The sequence below is a fragment of the Miniopterus natalensis genome, chromosome 5, assembly GCF_054644295.1.
Source record: "Miniopterus natalensis isolate mMinNat1 chromosome 5, mMinNat1.hap1, whole genome shotgun sequence".
NCBI classification, from domain to species: domain Eukaryota; kingdom Metazoa; phylum Chordata; class Mammalia; order Chiroptera; family Miniopteridae; genus Miniopterus; species Miniopterus natalensis.
Window position 1 is genome coordinate 55186036 of NC_142085.1, and position 17790 is coordinate 55203825.

General features: G+C 34.9%; 1 protein-coding gene across 3 annotated transcripts in view; it reads right to left on the reverse strand.

Annotated features, from left to right (window-relative positions):
• Window positions 1–17790, reverse strand: part of ATG5 (autophagy related 5) — a 97611-nt gene that overhangs the window by 71363 nt on the left and 8458 nt on the right. For all 3 annotated transcript variants that reach the window (XM_016217513.2, XM_016217514.2, XM_016217515.2), the window contains exons 3-4: window positions 11389–11516; window positions 5387–5465 (exon numbers count right to left, since the gene is read on the reverse strand). In XM_016217513.2, the coding sequence (XP_016072999.1) occupies window positions 5387–5465; window positions 11389–11516 (207 nt within the window). The remainder of the gene's footprint in view (window positions 1–5386; window positions 5466–11388; window positions 11517–17790) is intronic.

Below are 17790 nucleotides of genomic sequence, written 5' to 3' on the forward strand. Positions count from 1 at the left end.
AGAAAGTAAAAGATGGGAGAGGATATGGTGGCAGAGAGAGAGGGTCCCTGCCTTAATCAGCTTTATAATCAGCTGTATTTGCTTTGATTCAGCTAGATTAAGGGGATTTGTCCTGGCTTCCTGACCAAAACAAAGAATAAATATATATCATATCAAATCTATTCAAATGAATTAGCATTATACCAGTTATTTAAGAAAATTTTGACTCTGTTATACTTGATCTATAAATTTAGAATAGCTTTCAGATATTGTAGAGTTCTCTGCACTGCTAATTATCCACAATTGGTTATGAATGAGTGGCAGAAAATAGTAAAGTTCATATTCTAAAGAAAATATTATTATCATATAGTTTGAATTTATGACCTATTAAGCTTAAGTACTGTTAGAATTTGTTAAAACTGTACGTAAACTAATTATGGAAAGAAGGAGTTAGGATCTCTCAAAAATAGTTGCTTGAGAAGTTGGGGGGTAGGGAATATCTCACCATTTTTTAGTATTGCTTCAGAGTAGGCAAAGCCCCTCAATGGCTCCTATAACTGGAGAAGGTACTAAAGTTTTGCTTTTCTCAGACTTCCTTTGCTTTACAGGTTTCTAAACCAATGCTGACACCTATAACTGACAGCTGACAATTACAAATGACTAGTCTTTACAGCAAAAGAGGGGGAGTCTATCAAGAGAGTGCAGATATTTGCATACCTACCCTTCAACAGAGAATGTTCTCACTCTATCCAGGAAGGAGGTGAACTCTTTCATGAAATGAACTCAGGGTAAATGTGAAAGCAGTAACATAAAAAGAAGTTATCTGTTTAAGCAGCCACAGCAGTTGAATTAATTGTGACAATAAATAAAGTGACAGATGTCTCAGCCAAATGTCCCTCAACTCCTACTCATGAAATGCCCTCCTTTCCCATGATTAGGGTAGGAGTGGAAAATCTTTTTTTTCTAAAGCTTCACAATCAAATTACAAGCAGACTCTTGATTCATTATATTTCTAATCTCTTCTTACATATATTAGCAGTTGTGTATAAGTTCTTATCTTTTAGTCCAAACAAACTGTTACAAATAAAGGGGAGTTTGACACCAGGTTTACTGGCTTTCATTAATTTTCATGTCAGAATGTCTGCTAAACTAAATCTAATTTTACTCTTACAGAAATGACTGGAAAGGTTCTATTTACTTAGATATTATTACCTGTGTCCTTTAATTAAAATATTAATCCAGACAGTCTGGAATATGTCCAGACATATTAGAGACAACCAAATAACACTAAACTAAAACTACTCTAAGGTAAATGGGAGAAAAAAAAGACTCTTAATCTTTTAATAATACTACAAGCTCATTTAAGACAATGCAGCAAAACAAACAAAAAAACATTTTCCATATAATTAATAAAGAACCTAACTTCTAATTGAAAATACAAAAGTTGCCAATACAGCATTGTAGACTCAGTGTTTGTGCCCCCCCCCCCCCCAATATTCATGTGTTGAGGCCCCAACCCTTCAGAAAAGTGTGGCATTATTTGGAGATGGGACCTCTATGGAAGCAATTAAGTTTAAATGAGGTCATAAGGGTGAGGCCCCAATACAACAGGATTAGTGTCCTTAAAAGAAAAGACAGCAGAGAGCTAAGTCTCTCTCCCCATACACAAGGAGAAAAGGCCATATGAGGACACAGTGAGAAGGCAAACATACAAACACCAGGAAGAGTCCTCACCAAAACCAAACCCTGCTGGACCTTAACTTGATTGTGGACTTTCCAGCCTCCTAAACTATGAGAAAGTGAACTTCTGCTGTTTAATCCTCCCAGGCTGTAGTATTTTGTTATGGCAGTCAAAGCAAACATCCATAGCAATGTGCTTTTATTGCTGATTCACCTCTAATAGTAGACTCAGCATTCTGAAGGGAAAATATGAGGCCATAGTCCAAAGGCTTACTTTTATAAAATCTAAAATGTTTCCAAAATCACTTTGGTGAGTGTGCATGTGGAAATGGAAAGGGAGAAGAATTTTCAAAAATATTTCTTCCAAAGTATCATTTTCAGGATGAGAAAAGAATATACTATGAAAAGGATGCTAACAGAAGTTAACTGTATCAATGCTAAAATCAGCACTAAAATTTGTTAAAACTTGCTTGATGTTCTTAAATCTCCTAATTTTACAAAGATCCAATCTGCAAACTTACCTGCAACCAATCATCTCCTTTCCTGGTACAATCTAAGGTGTATCTTCCATCCTGTTTTCTAGATCCCATTTTTTTTGTATCTTTGAAATCCAGCTCAATTAATAATTCCCCTCTCTTTTAGTAACATAATCTTTAACAGTTTTTCTGTAATTACCATTTCCTTCGCTGTTCTTAAAAATAAAAGCAACCCCCAAAGCAAAAAACCAAACCTTTCCCTCACCCTCAACTTCCTCAGGCTAGAGCCCTCTCTTCTCCCCTTCAGAGCTAACCATGAAACACAGCATTCAGCTCTTACTTATCCATGCAATCTGTCTGCTACCCTTATTGTTCCACTAACCCTGCTCTCTTCAAGGTCAACAATGATTCCTTTCAGTCCTTAACTGTTTTAAGCCCTCATCAAACACCTAATAACACTGTTCTAGGAGCTTGGGATATATGACATCTTTGACTATTCTCCTTGAAGCAGTCATCCTCAGATCTGTGTTACCATGTGTGGTAATCTGTCACACAGCAATAGATAACTAATATCATGTGACAGATACTATAAAACACCCACCAATATTTAGAGCTAGGAAGTACAGCTATCAGAAGCATGAGAAAGACTATAGAATGTACTCAAGAACAAGGAAAGCTACCTCACCTATGTCATCCAACACACAGTGGAAAAAGCTGGCATATGGTAAATTACCTGAGAGGTACAGTGGCTCTCAGCCTAGCAAAAAAGAACTTGTCCACCAGAAAATGGGCGTGGTCAGTCATACAAGTAGTGCCTTCCCAAGCACTGTAAGACAGGCAAGAGTGCCTTGCAAAAACCTAACCTGGCACTTTGAATGGATCTTTTTACATGCGCATGATTTTGTAACATCATGCATTGGTCATTTGGAAAATATGTGTTTACTGAGTTAATGTAGATCTTCTCCAAATGTTGACACGTCATTATAATAAAATTTCTTAAAAATAGGATTTGTTAAAATGACCGCAAATCTCATAAAAAATTCTTTTAAGAATAATAAAACTGTCAAGGCTCACGGTAGCAGATAACATGTTTTCCAAAATTCTAACTTTCACTTAAAAGTTCAAATTTTGTCACTGGCAACAAACACTGTCAGTTGTTTTACTTGCAATGAGAGGCTTTCTTTATTTTCAAGAAACTGTCTGGCAAATGCCCAAGTCTAAATAACCACAGTTCGTCTATCAGTCACTCCTTTAAATAAAAATTGGTGTTTCATGAAAAAAAGTGGCTTACTCAGCTTGCAACTCAAGTAAGGGCACAAGTGTTTTTCCTTAGAACAACCACAATATTTTCCATACAGCAAGTGTTTTATGTGTACTTCCTATTTCATTGCACAGGAGATTAAAAAGATATATACTTAAAAGTCAAGATCAATAATAATTAATAATTTGTACTGCTTCAGCCAGAATAGTCAGTGTTTGGAGGTGAAGAATACTAGTAGTTTGGTGCACTGCCTTACTTTGTGCTAAGGTACCAACAGTTTTACCCACCAACACTTTTGCAGATTAGTACAAATGTAAACACACTGGAAAGGACAAACAGCATCTTAATATTATTAAAGAAATAGATTTGACCTCATGAATTCCTTAACAGGATTTTGGAAACTTCCATGCGTTCAGAGTGACCTTTGAGAACCATTACACTATACCAATCCTAACAATTCTAAGCCTTTCCTATCATTATTACAACCCATCAGCTCATTCAATCAATAATTACAGAGGGCTTAATATGTAGTGCCAGACAGGTACCATAAAGTGTCTGAGTGTCTCTACATCATTCACTCATATATCCCAAGCTCCTAGAACAGTGTCTGGCTGACACATAACAGACTCTCAATATTTGTTGAATGAATGAATAAATGGTAGCCATTATATATTTTAACATAAAAGGTCTTTTAGAGTGCATTACACACACACACACACGGTAATTATTGAAATTATTTTCCAATATAATGGGAAAGACTTGTTAGGAAATATGGGACCTCTACTCTTATTATGCTTGGAGTAGTTTTATCTTTACACCATTCTAAATTTTAATTATTATATACACAGACAGTCCTTGCTTTGCACGGTACCATGGAAAGTGAAACTCAGGTATATCAGAACCATGTCCTCTGTATGGTTCCGTGTTAACTAAAACCTTTGGTAACACGGTACTGTGCAAAGGACATCAGTGCAAACAACAGAGAAATAAATTCCAATAACTCACAAATTCAATTTCAGTAAGACAGGGAGGAAAGCATCTTAGGAAGAATAAGTGAGCCTCCTTTGGGCAGTGATTTTGAATGTGTCCCTTATAGGAAAGCAAATCAAATAACTAAATGACTTTTCAAACTCTTAACAAGCCTCCCTCCCATTGTTCATTGCCAGTTCAGAATCAATGCCTAGTGATCAAATAATGAAGGTGGTTCAGTTCTTCATAGGTGTTTGGGAATTGCTCAGAGGGTAGGAGATGGAAAATCAGGGTAGTTAGGGGGAAAGAGGGACCAGCACTTTATAAAATACTGAGACAAAATTAGGTTATAAATCTAGCTTGGTCTCTTTAAAACTATGGGAATTAATATTTCTCAAAACAGAATTAGATCAATTATTTTCTGTCTCCTAATCCTTCTCTCAATTCAACCAAAAAGGCCTTAGAGTTACCCAGTATTTTTGTTTTGTTTTGTTTTTAGAGAGAGAGGAAGGGAGAGAGAGAGAAAGCCTCCTGCATGCCCCCTACTGGCAATCGAGCCCAAAACCTGGGCATGTGCCTGACTGGGAATCAAACCAGCCATCTCCTGGTGCATGGGTCAATGCTCAACCACTGAGCGACACTGGCCAGACAGCATTACCAAGTTTTAAGTTTTCTCCTTTCCTACTTCCATGCCCACATCCACAATGAGAATTTTGTTCTTCCTATTTGAGATTTATTTTTTTAATTAATGAATATAAATATCCCAAAATATTATAAATTTTAAAGTTTATTTGGCTCCAACAAAGAATAGGTATTATACATTAAATGTTTAAATAGATCTGCCAAGAGTTAGGAAGAAACTGGAAGGTATTTTATAGATAAACACTCATGGCAGCTTAGCAATTAAAAAGTGCCATGGGGAAAGCAATAAACAACTTCATTTTTTAAAAAAAATTCTATTCTAAGTCTACTTACTAAGTACCACAAGTGGGACAAATGGGAAATGCTATTTAAACTATACCTTAAAATGTACTGTGATGTTCCAAGGAAGAGCTGAACTTGATGCAAGAAGATCAAATAGCAAACCAATTGGATAATGCCTAAAAATGAAAGAGTATATTTTAAGAAAGAATAAATATTTAAAGTTATAACTACAACTCCAAAATAAATTTCCAGCATGTTTTAATGTCAAGTATCAGGGGACTTCTAACCACATATCACAGAAAGGTGACATTTTATACTCTTACGTGCCTGTGCTAATATGGTATAATTTTCAGGCATCAGGTGGTTTTCTTCTAAATCATTTCATTCCCCAGGGAAGCCTCAATCTGCATAATGGTATTGTGCTAAGGCATCTCTTATCACCCATGAGCACTGTTATGCTACACTATTGCAATACCTAATTATCACCCCAGTATTCATATTGGGCAATCAGTTTTATAAAGCTTTTTTAAATATATTTTCGATTTTAAAACAACTTAAAATTTTAGAAAATTTTAGAATTGAAAAGAGCAGCTAAAAGACCATGCAATCACCTATTTTGTGGTTATTATTACTAATATTATAGCATATAAATTTCCAGTCTTTTACTTATGTGTACAAATCTAAATATAGATTAGGATTTTCCTTTCCAAACTGTTATAACCCACTTTTTTCATATAATATGTGAAAAATTTCCAGAATGACTATTCTTCTGTAATCTAATTCTAAAGTGATTTTTTAAAAATAAAATTTGGACTTCCTAAATAAGAGAACATTTCCTAATATAATCATTACTCACAAGTGAAGCAAATTATTTACCAATACGCAAAAGAATACAAACCTTGCTGATTTCAGTGGACAAACTTTATTTTTTAAATTATCCCTTTAAAGAATCTAAAGTAGCTTAATCAGTAAATCATAATTAAATAATAATCCCAACAAAGGCAAAAGAGAACTATTCGGTGTTATATACAGTCCTGTTGTTTCCCATATATTAGCGAATTACTCCTAGATTTAAGAACTCAAAAATCTGAAAATACACCTTATTTCCCTCAAAACAAGTGACCCAATACATTTTCTCACTAAGATTCAAATATTAGCTAATACTACTTATGTTTGCTTATGTCTATAAAGTATAGTTGTGGAAAGTTATCAGTCATTAGAGATCATATATTTATTTAGAATAAATTTAAGATGAATGCCCTGCTAGTAAAATAAAACAGTGGGTAGCTTTTCATATTAGTTGTATTTCTTAATAGTAACCCTTAAACTTCTCTTTAATCAAAAGTCAGCATCTATTACAAGTCTTTCATAAGTTGAAACGAATAGGGTCGGAAATTTTAGACTACGTAAATAATAAAATGTTAGCTTCAGGATATTCTGAAACCAGAGAAAACTCTGGCCTCAATCAAAACCTAAAATAAAAACAATTAAAAAAACATTGCACTAGAGACAAGTTATAGATTTTATTCAATTCTGGTCCCTCTCTCTGAATTCTTAAAATTGTACAAGCTCTACATAATGTCTTATACTTTTTTACAAAAAGGACCTTTCCATTTTTTTAAAAAAAATGTTCCTCTTAAGTGTCCATAACTAAGTTAAGAATGAATGTGGCTATTTAAGCTAGCAGAGCATATTGCTTTCCAATCCCTTTAGCAAATTAAGCAGTTGACATATTGGATAGATTCACCAGAAGCCCATAAAATGGCTAGCAATGCAGTGTTGTGCACATTCTCTGCCACTTATAATGAAACTGTATGCAAATTCTAAAGTGAAATCAAATATTATTGTAAAGCAATCAATAATGTCATATAAAATCAAGCATAATTTTAAAAATAAATAATTATTATTTGGGTCAGAATACAAGTTAAACATAAAAAGATTCATAATTATTATCTTTCCCTCAATATTAAAAAAATGACTGTAGGTGCACAGACACAAATAGCTGTGAATGCATAAATCAAAGAGCCACAAAATAGGTAACCCTCAGTATACCATAAAGATCCAATGGACTCAATTTTAGGTTCTGAATTTCTTTTCTGAGCAGCTTTAATTTAGGTTTGACACTTCATAACTTTTATTCTTTCTTAAAGGTCTGCCAAAAACCACAGAGAAAACTCACTTTAAAAAAAAAAAAAAAAGATGAAAACTTACTCATCTAGTAATTTCCATGTGGATCTACTGGACCCTTTTATAAATCTACGCTGTCTTATGGGATTCTGGTGATCTTGTTTTTTCCTCTATCTTGAAACATTTTGCTATTTCATCAGTCTCTGAATTATTTTGTTACTTAGCAATTATTCCCAACTAATGCTAAAAAAACACGAAAATAGTAAGAATTTGGAAGAAAAATAGCATGCCTAGAAGGATGATACATTAATGTATCCTCTTTTCCATTTTCTTATTGTGTCACTTAAAATATCACATCATATTTCAATAAAGTTTAAAAAAAGGATGCAGACTCCATCTTTGGAGTCTGCTTTTAGCCATCACTAATACAGCTAAAAATTCAAAATGTTGTATTTTCCACCTATAATAGGAAAGAGAAGAAAACGGAGAGGAAGATGTTACACACTCATTAGGATAAACGAGCACTTTTGCAGAGACAGATAACAGTACCTCAGACTTTAATGACAATGGTAAAATTGAAGGTTTAAGTGAAACCTCTGACTGAGTCTTCAGATGATGATATACTAGATATATTTTATAGAACACAAGAACTAATGAAGAAACAATATATTTCTAAGGACATATGGCATTTTTATCCACTTAGTCATTCAACAGAAAGGTCTAATATATAAGTAACAAATACAAATTTTGAATACTTGAGTTATGGTAAGAAGAAACTTCACTTCTTAAAATGCAATGTTAGAGCACCCTCTGCTGACTAATCAACTCAAATCACTCTAAAAAAAAAGAGCTTTTGAGTTAGTTCAGTACTTTCTACTTTCCAGGTAATTTGAAAAAGTTAGACAAAGGACTGTAGAGGCTAAAGCACTAATCAGATAAAACCTCCTTGTAATCTCTCTACAAATCAACAATATATTAAGTATTCGTTAAGTGTATGACACTGTTCTTAAATGTTCTGCCACTCTAATACAGACAAATTAAATAAGCAATTAGAAAGAAATACAAAATTGGAGAAAACAATAACTGACAAATAGAGTATCAGCAGGTGTGATGGAAAGAGCCCTGAACTAAGTCTCTCAAAATCTGGCCCTACTTGCTTATTTGAACAAGTTATTTTATTTATTTTAGCCTCAGTTTTCTCAATAAAAGAGACTAATTTACATTTATCCATTCCTTGAACAAACATTGACTTAGCATCTCTTACAAGCTACTGTTTACGGTAAAAAGTCCCAGCTTACGCATCTCACTCAGATATTTAAACAATTATAACAATACAAATAGGAAAAGGAATATCAATTCACACTTTCTTTTTTTAAAATAAATTGTCTAAATTGGTGTTTGATTTCCTCTCTCAACTGAATTTATTTAAAACTCCAGAGAATCAAGTATAAGAAAGATGCTATCATCCTACTCAAATAAATGCTCCTCTACTCTTAAGATACTTTCATGGTCTCAAAAGCCCAAGTCCTACAAAGCTTCAGTAGTAGCTGCTACAATGATTAACCTATCCTATGAGGCCTACTAAATACCAGGTAGATACTGATAGCCTATTTCCTGGAAGATAATTCTTTTAACAAAGGAGAAACTTGCTACTGTTGGGAGCAGAGAGAGAAAAGATCAAGACCTAACTCAGAAGTCCTGGTAGTTACATGCCTACTACACTCATGCCTCTGGTAGTTATTCATTCCTTAAATATATGGAGTAACTAACAATACTAAAGGAAAGTTGTACCCAAAACCATTAAATACAATGAGCTTATAGCAAGACATAACTATGCACATGATATCATGCATATCCTCAGAACTAAAATGAACAAAGATCTGTAAACACAATTACTTTCATATACGCTCTCTAAAAGGGAAAATAATTTCACTCTTCAATAAAAGACAAAGGTATAAATACTGACAAAGTAGGAACATGCTGTATTTAAGCCAAAAATATTACTCCAGAATAACAGGGATATATGGGTCCAAACATTATTTATTGATATCATATGTAGAATACAAACCTAAAGAATACAAACCACATCAAACAAAAAAATAGCCTCCACACAGGACAGATTAAAACATCAGCTGAAGGATGGTAACTTAATCATTTACTATAAAAGCTAAATTGGTTTCCTATCTTTTCCAGAGTTTTTCAATTGGGGGTGGTTTTGCATCCCATATAAAACACTTATTATCATGACTAGAGGAAATGTTTACTGGTGCTAGTGGGTAGAGGTCACGGCTGCTGCTAAAAATCCTACAATGTATAGGGTGCCCCCCCCCCCAACAAAGAATTATCCAAGTGAAATTGTTAATAGGGCCCTTGTTGAGAAACCCTGCTTTACAATGGAAAAATAGCAAAGCCTGGTGTCAGTCACACAGATTCTTACAATAATCTGTAATACACATGAATCAATACAATTACATTATCCAACTACAATATAGATAGGTCTGTCAAGAATACTCACCCACAATCTTTCCCCCTCCTCCCTTTCCCACTACTCTCCTGATTCTTGCTCCTTTTAAACTTCTTTAAGCCACTTTCCCATTACAAAACCTTCAATTCTTCTGAGAAATAACACACATAAAAAATTAACTTATCTATCTTGTCTGAGGTCTATAATTATTCAAGTCATGAATCTGATATATGCTCATGAAGCTCCGTATTGTCTTCTTTTTTTTAATCCTCACCAGCAGATGTTTCCATTGCTTTTAGAGAGGAGGAGGGAGGGAGAGGGAAAAGGGAAAGAGGAATGGGGTGGTGGGGAGAGTGATCAGTTGCCTCCCATACGTGCCCAAACCAGGGAACAAACCCAAAACCCAGGTATATGCCCTGACCAGAAATTGAACCCATGACCCTTGGGTGCATGGGAAGACACTCCAACCAACTGAGCCACACCGGCCAGAGCAAACTTAGTATTGTTTTGATTTAAAATTTTACAAAGAACTTTGTCATCCCTTCCCAGAACCACCTCAAAAGAACAGAGAAGTGACCCATAACAATACTAAATATTATCCTGTATATTTCTAAACCATTATGAAAAATTTACTCATTCATCAGCACAAGGTGAGTTCCAAAAGTTCATTCCTTGTTTCTAAGTAATCCTTGGATTCAGCTGCACTCATTAAACACCTACTAACTTCGTTTTACGTCTCCTTTAAAATTCATTTTAATACTCCCAGATTCTACTCTTCATATTTCATTTAAATTTTGATTCAGTCTGTATCCATTTGGCAGCACTTCCAACACTTACAACCATTTTTTCATATTCTCTCTGTAATTTCTCTAGTTTCATTAAATACTTTTGGATGCATAATGAACAAAACTCCCAATAATAGAGGAAGTACAAAATACATCATCTGTATATGGATAAACCCCGATTCAGGATTAATTTTCAATACAATTCTTAAAAATAATATAATATCAAAATTATTTTTCACATAAAAAGGAAATCAATGTATTTTAAATACTAAACCAAGGCTAGATAAGATGTGCCTATGGTACAGTGATCAACTAAATGTGGCCATCAGTTTGAAAGATGCCATTGAAAGGAATCGCGTGTATATAAAAATATGTAAAAGATTTTGGAAATAGAAAGAAAATTGAATAGTGTCACAAAGTGACTTATTTATAAAGGGGTTTTAATTATATCTGGGGGAAAAAACTAACCCGTAAGCAAATACATTATATTATGCCATATAAAAAAATCTATTGAAAACATACAAATCTGTCCAGTCTCCCATGCATCCAAATGGAAGGTAGAAATATTTTCAATAAAATAGTCTAACAACAGTTTGAAATTTACTGTATTATATAAGCTCAACCAGTGATTTCTTTCTTTATAGAACTTTTTAAAAATTGCTTCAGGGCACTGTACCTTCTTAAGGTTAGCATATGCTTATTAATACAGAAAAATTCACTCACCATTTCAGTGGTGTGCCTTCATGTTCAAACCATATCTCACTAATGTCTTCTTGTCTCATAACCTTCTGAAAGTGCTTCTTCACTTTGTCAGTTACCAATGTCAAGTAACTAACTCTTGGCAAAAGCAACTGAAATAAAAAATTGTGAAACAATATTTATTTACTATTTTAACACACACACACACACACGCACACACACTAAATAGGTAAATAGGTTTTTGAATTTTAAGGAAAAACAACCATGTTCTTTGCATATTCTGAATATTTCAAAGTCAACTGCTTTTTGTAACAAATCAAAGGCCAAAGGTTAGGATGTTTTAAAATTTCTTATGAGATCATTACTTTAAGTACAGCTTACAGCATAAATGCCTAGAACAAACAACACATATCTAAGTACAATCTTTCCATAATTTTCTCCAAATAAAAGAACAATGTGATCAGATGTCAAATCACTCAGGATACGTAGTATTTCAACCAACTTTAACTTAAAAATATGAATCACCAGAGTTAATTAAATTGTTCTGAAAGGATAATCAACTCGGTCCTAAAGTATACCCTGACTGATCAATCAGGACTTCTCAACTAGTCTCTCACGTTTTGATAATCTGCCATGTATTAGATCAGTTGCAATGAAGAATATGAAGACAAAGACACAATCTGTCCTCCTCTGTATGAGGCTAAAATAGAGGTTAAAAAAATGAGTATATTTTATAACTACTTATAAAAATATTCATGGCAGCAACAGATCTTTAAAAGTCAAACAGAAATTTTCATTTGATAACAACAGGGGTCACTACCCCATTACCCCATGAATAAAAGAATGGCATGACGAGAAACAGTATTTGAGGAATATTCTAGCAGCTGTATATAAAAGACTGAAAAGATTATAGACAGGAAACCTGTTAAGGAAATATTACATAAGGAGATGGGGATCAAGAAATGGAAAAGTGGGGAAGATCTAGAGATCAGTTAGAACATATTTTGGTGATTACTAATGAAGAAATCAAACAGATCTTTAAAAGTCAAACAGAAATTTTCATTTGATAACAACAGGGGTCACTACCCCATTACCCCATGAATAAAAGAATGGCATGACGAGAAACAGTATTTGAGGAATATTCTAGCAGCTGTATATAAAAGGCTGAAAAGATTATAGACAGGAAACCTGTTAAGGAAATATTACATAAGGAGATGGGGATCAAGAAATGGAAAAGATGTTTAAAATGACTGACTTTTGAGCTACACACATAAATCTTTAAAGTGCAATAAAGTGCAAGCTTAGGTAGAATGCTGGTAGACTGGTGACCCTGCACTATCAATTAACTCTCTCAACCCTGTCCTTACGAAGGTTGGGCCTTGGACTTTGGAGAGAAAAATCTAGGAGGGAATGCTGGGCTAGGTAAAGCCTCAACTGGATTACTGTGAAAGCCATCACTGTTTTTACCCCAGGAAAGGTACTCAGAAAGAAAATATAAGATAGCAAATGAAAGGAGAAAACTGGTGAGAATTCATGTCTTTTCCACCTTTGCCATAGTTCCTCTAGCCATTTCTTGTTTTTCTAAGCTTCTGTTTTCTTTTGCTGGTAAAATTGTTTTGGTACTCTTTCAGCTGCTTTTGTGCGTGTAACTCTGCATCATTTTTCATACTGCTTATTCAAGGTTATGTCTTCTGATCAGTAAAAATCAAGTACAACTACTGGGCTGGGGAATACAGACAAAGAGAGATATTCTGGTTAAAGGAAATGATACTTAAACACTGAAGCTTAAGATAACAGGCTCCAACCAAGTAGGTATGAGAACATGACAATGATCCTAGGGGCTACAGAGAACGAGTGTGTGGGAGGCATGCTCCAGAATGGAATAGATGGCACTAATACTACAAACAATCTGTTGGATAGTAGTGTGGATTCAACAGAACATAAGGTCCTCTTTTATAAAGTAACAACTAGAATGTGATTAGCAGAGAAAAGAAAAAGAGAACTAACACTAGTATAAGGAAAAGCACTAATTGTTTTACAAGAAATATTATCACCTCTATTTTATATACAGCTTAAATAACTTTCCAAAATCATATTCTACTACATAAATGGCAAAGAAAAGGTTCATTAGAGAGAGAAACAGCATCAAATACACATGTAACATGGACAGTCTCTAAGTAGTTAAAACAGTATGGTAAATTGGCCATTTAAAAAAAAAAAATACATATAATCTATCAGTCGAGTAAGTTCTATATTACAAGTCTAGAACTTTACCTTAAAATGTCCGTTAGGCATTTAATAATAATAGTAATCACCATCTGTTCTGTAGAGAATGATATTAACTTAGGGAGATTGTAAGAAGGAAGACACGTTAGGACTAATGAGTATGGACATCAGCTCCTGATTTCGGAGAGTGTTACACTACATGCCTAGGGTTTGATCAAAGTTGCTGAAAAATTCACAAATGATTTTCAGGAAACCAAAACTTCTTTACAATAAGGAGATGAGGAACATTAGAATGTAAGCTCCATTAAGAAAGGAATATTTGTGTTTTGTTCACTGATACATTCCCAATGCCCCCAAAATTATAACAGGCACACAATAAGTATTTGCTGAATGAATCAGAGATGCCAAAGGTTAAACTGGGACAAAAGGCCAAAAATGATAATAAAGAATGCCCCTCCTTCAGTCAGAAACTATAGGGAAATGTAGTTGGCATCTTCTGTTTCAAATTGGTCTATGACTGATATAAATATCTACAGTAACTCTAAGATTTAAGAATGACTATATTAGATACGATTTACCTAATAAATTTTAAATAAGCACTTAGTAAATATTTAAATAGGTAAAAATGAAAAGAAAATAACAGCAAAAAGACATCATCCTGCCTTGTATATCCACACTGTACCACTCATTTTTCTTAGATTTATCTCATTGGTTTACTTTAAGTTCTTTTTATAAATCCTGGTAAAATATACCTAGCATAAAATTTTCCCTTTTAACCATTTTTAAGTGTATAGTTCAGTGGCATCAAATACATTCACACTGTTGTGCAGCCATCAACACTATCCATCTCCAGAACTTTTCATCACTTCAGACTCAAATTCTGTACTATTAAATGATAATTTCCCCATTGCTCTTCTCCCTGGCCCTAGGTAATCACTTTTCTACTTTCTGTCTTTTGATTTAGACTATTCTAGGAACCTCATATAAATGGATCATAAGCCCTGGCTGTGTGGCTCACTTGGCTGAGTGTCGGCCCATGCACCGAGGTCACTTGTTCGATTCCTGGGCAGGGCACATGCCCGGGCTATTGGCTGGATCCCCAATAGGGGGCATGCAGGAGGCAGCTCATGGATATTTCTCCCTCTCCTTTCCTCTCTAAACTTAATAAAAACATATTAAAAATAATAATAAATGGATCATAAAATATTTGTCCTTTTGTGCCTGGTTTATTTCACTTCCATTAATGTCTTCAAGGTTCTTGAAGTTCTTTTAATATGAAAAGAATTAATCCCTTCTGGGGATATTGTCAACTATATGGAATTTAGCATTCTCTTGTTCCTCATTTAGCACTGTCAAGTACTCCAGTGAGTATGACACAAGTGACTCATTTTCTTCTATATAGCTTGTAAGACATACGTTTTATATAGTTGTATGTTACTTATGTTTCTGAAAATGGTGCCTCTAATACTGTTTGTTCATGCTAAATCCTATTTTGTTTCATCATTTTCAATTATAAAATTAGAAATTTACTTATTTAGAACAAAACTAGAATTACAATATACTAGAATTCTGTTCCATTTCAATGTGTGAGGCATTTCACCAGGCAATAAGGATACAACACTGAATGAAACAGAAAGTTCTTCCTCTCATGGAGCTTACAGGCTAGAAAGGAAGACAGTAAAATTGAAATTATAAATGTGATAAATTCAAGGAGGAAGTAAAGAATGTTATAAGAACAAGTAGCAAAGGATTTTAACATAATCTATGGGCTCAGGAAAGGCTATTTTGAGGTAACAGTCAAAAGGCAAACAAGAGTAAACCAAACATAGGTGGGTGTGGGTGTTGGGTATGAGTAGGGTAAGAGACACTGCTGTTCACTCATTCCAGACAGAGGAAACTGCAAGAAGGCATGGAGTGAATACAAAAAGACAAACTAGCACATTTGAGGAACTATAAGAAGTTGAATATCACAGGAATGTAGAGGGTTGGGACAGAATAAGTACTAAAGCAGCAAGGGACCAGATTATGAAGAACCTTGTAAGCTACATCAAGGACCCTAAAGATGATGAAAAGCCATGAAAGATTTTAAGCAGGCAGGTGGCAAGGTCAGATATGTGTTTTGAAAAGATTACACCAACTGCAGACTAGAAAATGGAAAGAGGACAAGACTGAGACCAGGGAAATTAGTACTATGCAATCCATCAGTTTCTAAATGGTGGTTTGAAGTAGGCTGGTAGCACGGGGTATGAAAGGAACTGGTAAGTTTGAGATATTTCAGATGTAAAATCAGATGGACTAAGTTACTGACCAAATGTCAGGAATATAGGAGAAGGAAGCATCAAGGGATGAGTCCCATGTTAATTACTAGTAGGAGTAATTAATTAGCTAGATGATAGGTCTACTTGCCAAAATAGGGAGGAAATATGGCAGATGACCAGGTTGTCTGGGGATAAAGATGATGAGTCCAGTTTCAAACATACTCAGTTTAACTCCTTTGAGACATCTGAGTAAGGATATCCACCAGACATATAGATTGAAGCTCAGAAGTAAAATCTTGGGAGTTGTCAAGACAAAAACACTCAAGACATAAAAGTAGATAAGAAGCCTAGTCAGACTGGCTCAGTGGTTACTATCAGCCCTCAGACTGAAGGGTCTCAGGTTCAATTACAGCCAAACGCAGGGACCTCGGTTGCAGGCTTGATCCCCAACCCTGGTTGGGGTGCCTGCTGGAGGCAACCAATCGATGTGTGTCTCTCTCCCCCTTCCACTCTCTCGGAAAAGCAATGGAAAAAATATCCTTGTGTGAGCAAAAAAAAGTTAAGTTTTGATTTTCCCTCACTAGCTTGGCTCAGCAGTTGAGCATCAACCTACGATCCAGACCTCAGTTGGACTCTCAGGGCACATGCCCGGGTTGTGGGCTCAATCCCCAGTAGGGGGAGTGAGGAGGCAGTCAATCTATCGATATTTCTCTCTCATCGATGTTTCCCTCTCTCTCCCTTCCTCTTTCTAAAATCACTAAAAAATATATAAAAAGCAAAAAAGATGTCATTAGTGACTGGCAAGAATAGTTCTGTTGTAGTAGTGAAAATGTGACTACAGCGAAGTAAGTGGTAGGAGGTAAGGAATTGATGGATACAGACAACCTTTTTAAAGTCTGGCTATGAAGGGAAAGCAAGAGGTTGAAACAGAGATGGGTCAACAGTGTTGTTTTAGATAAGATTTAAAACAATATAAATGCTGAAAAGAAGTAGCCAGTAGACAGAAGTTGAAAGTAAAATAAACAGAGAAGGCAGCAGTGGGGATGAAAGACTCTTAGAAACCACCAGCTTCCTTAAGAAGGCAGGAGATGGGTCCAGAGAACAGATGGAAGATTGGGTCTTGTCTAGAGGAAGAATACCTCTTCCATTAGCAAGAGAGAAGTAAACATGTGTGAGTGCAAACAGGATTTGCAGACTTGGTGAAAATTATGGGAGGTACTATCACATAGTTTCTATTTTCTTTGTGATGTAGGAAGTGAGGTCACCTGTTTAGAGTGAAAGATGAGGTCAGGGCTCAGAGAATAGTTATAATGGAGAACACAGAACCTGACTAAGAAAACATGAAAGGACTGCTGGGTAATGTTTAGGGTTCACTTAGATTGATGGCCATATTTCTGACTGTGTTATTTCCTCTGGTAACAAGTCACAAAATATGAATCCAAATTAGTATGTTTTTCCATTATCTAAATGAAAAACAACAGCTTAAATGAATACAGCAGAAACAACAAAAATTGAAAAGCTGCCTAGATTCTAACAAACTTTCTTCCTAACATTCCCTGAAAGACAGAATAGAAATTCTTTTTTTGTTTTAATATATTTTTATTGACTTCAGAGAGAGGAAAGGAGAGGGAGAGGGAGAGAGAGAGAGAAACATCAATGATGAGAGTCACTGATTGGCTGCCTCTTGCATACCCCCTGCTGGCCCATACCCCGGCATGTGCCCTGACTGGGAATCAAATGGTGATCTCCTGGATCACAGGTCGATGCTCAAACTCAGAGACACACTGGCTGGGCCAGAATATAATTCTTAATGATAGGATGTAGGCTGAAAGATTTATGAGAAGACAACAAATCAAAATGTAGATATAGGAAATTAACATTCATATGCTTTTCCAATGGAAACAGAAAACTCTTTGAATAATTATTATTTAACTTATAAATT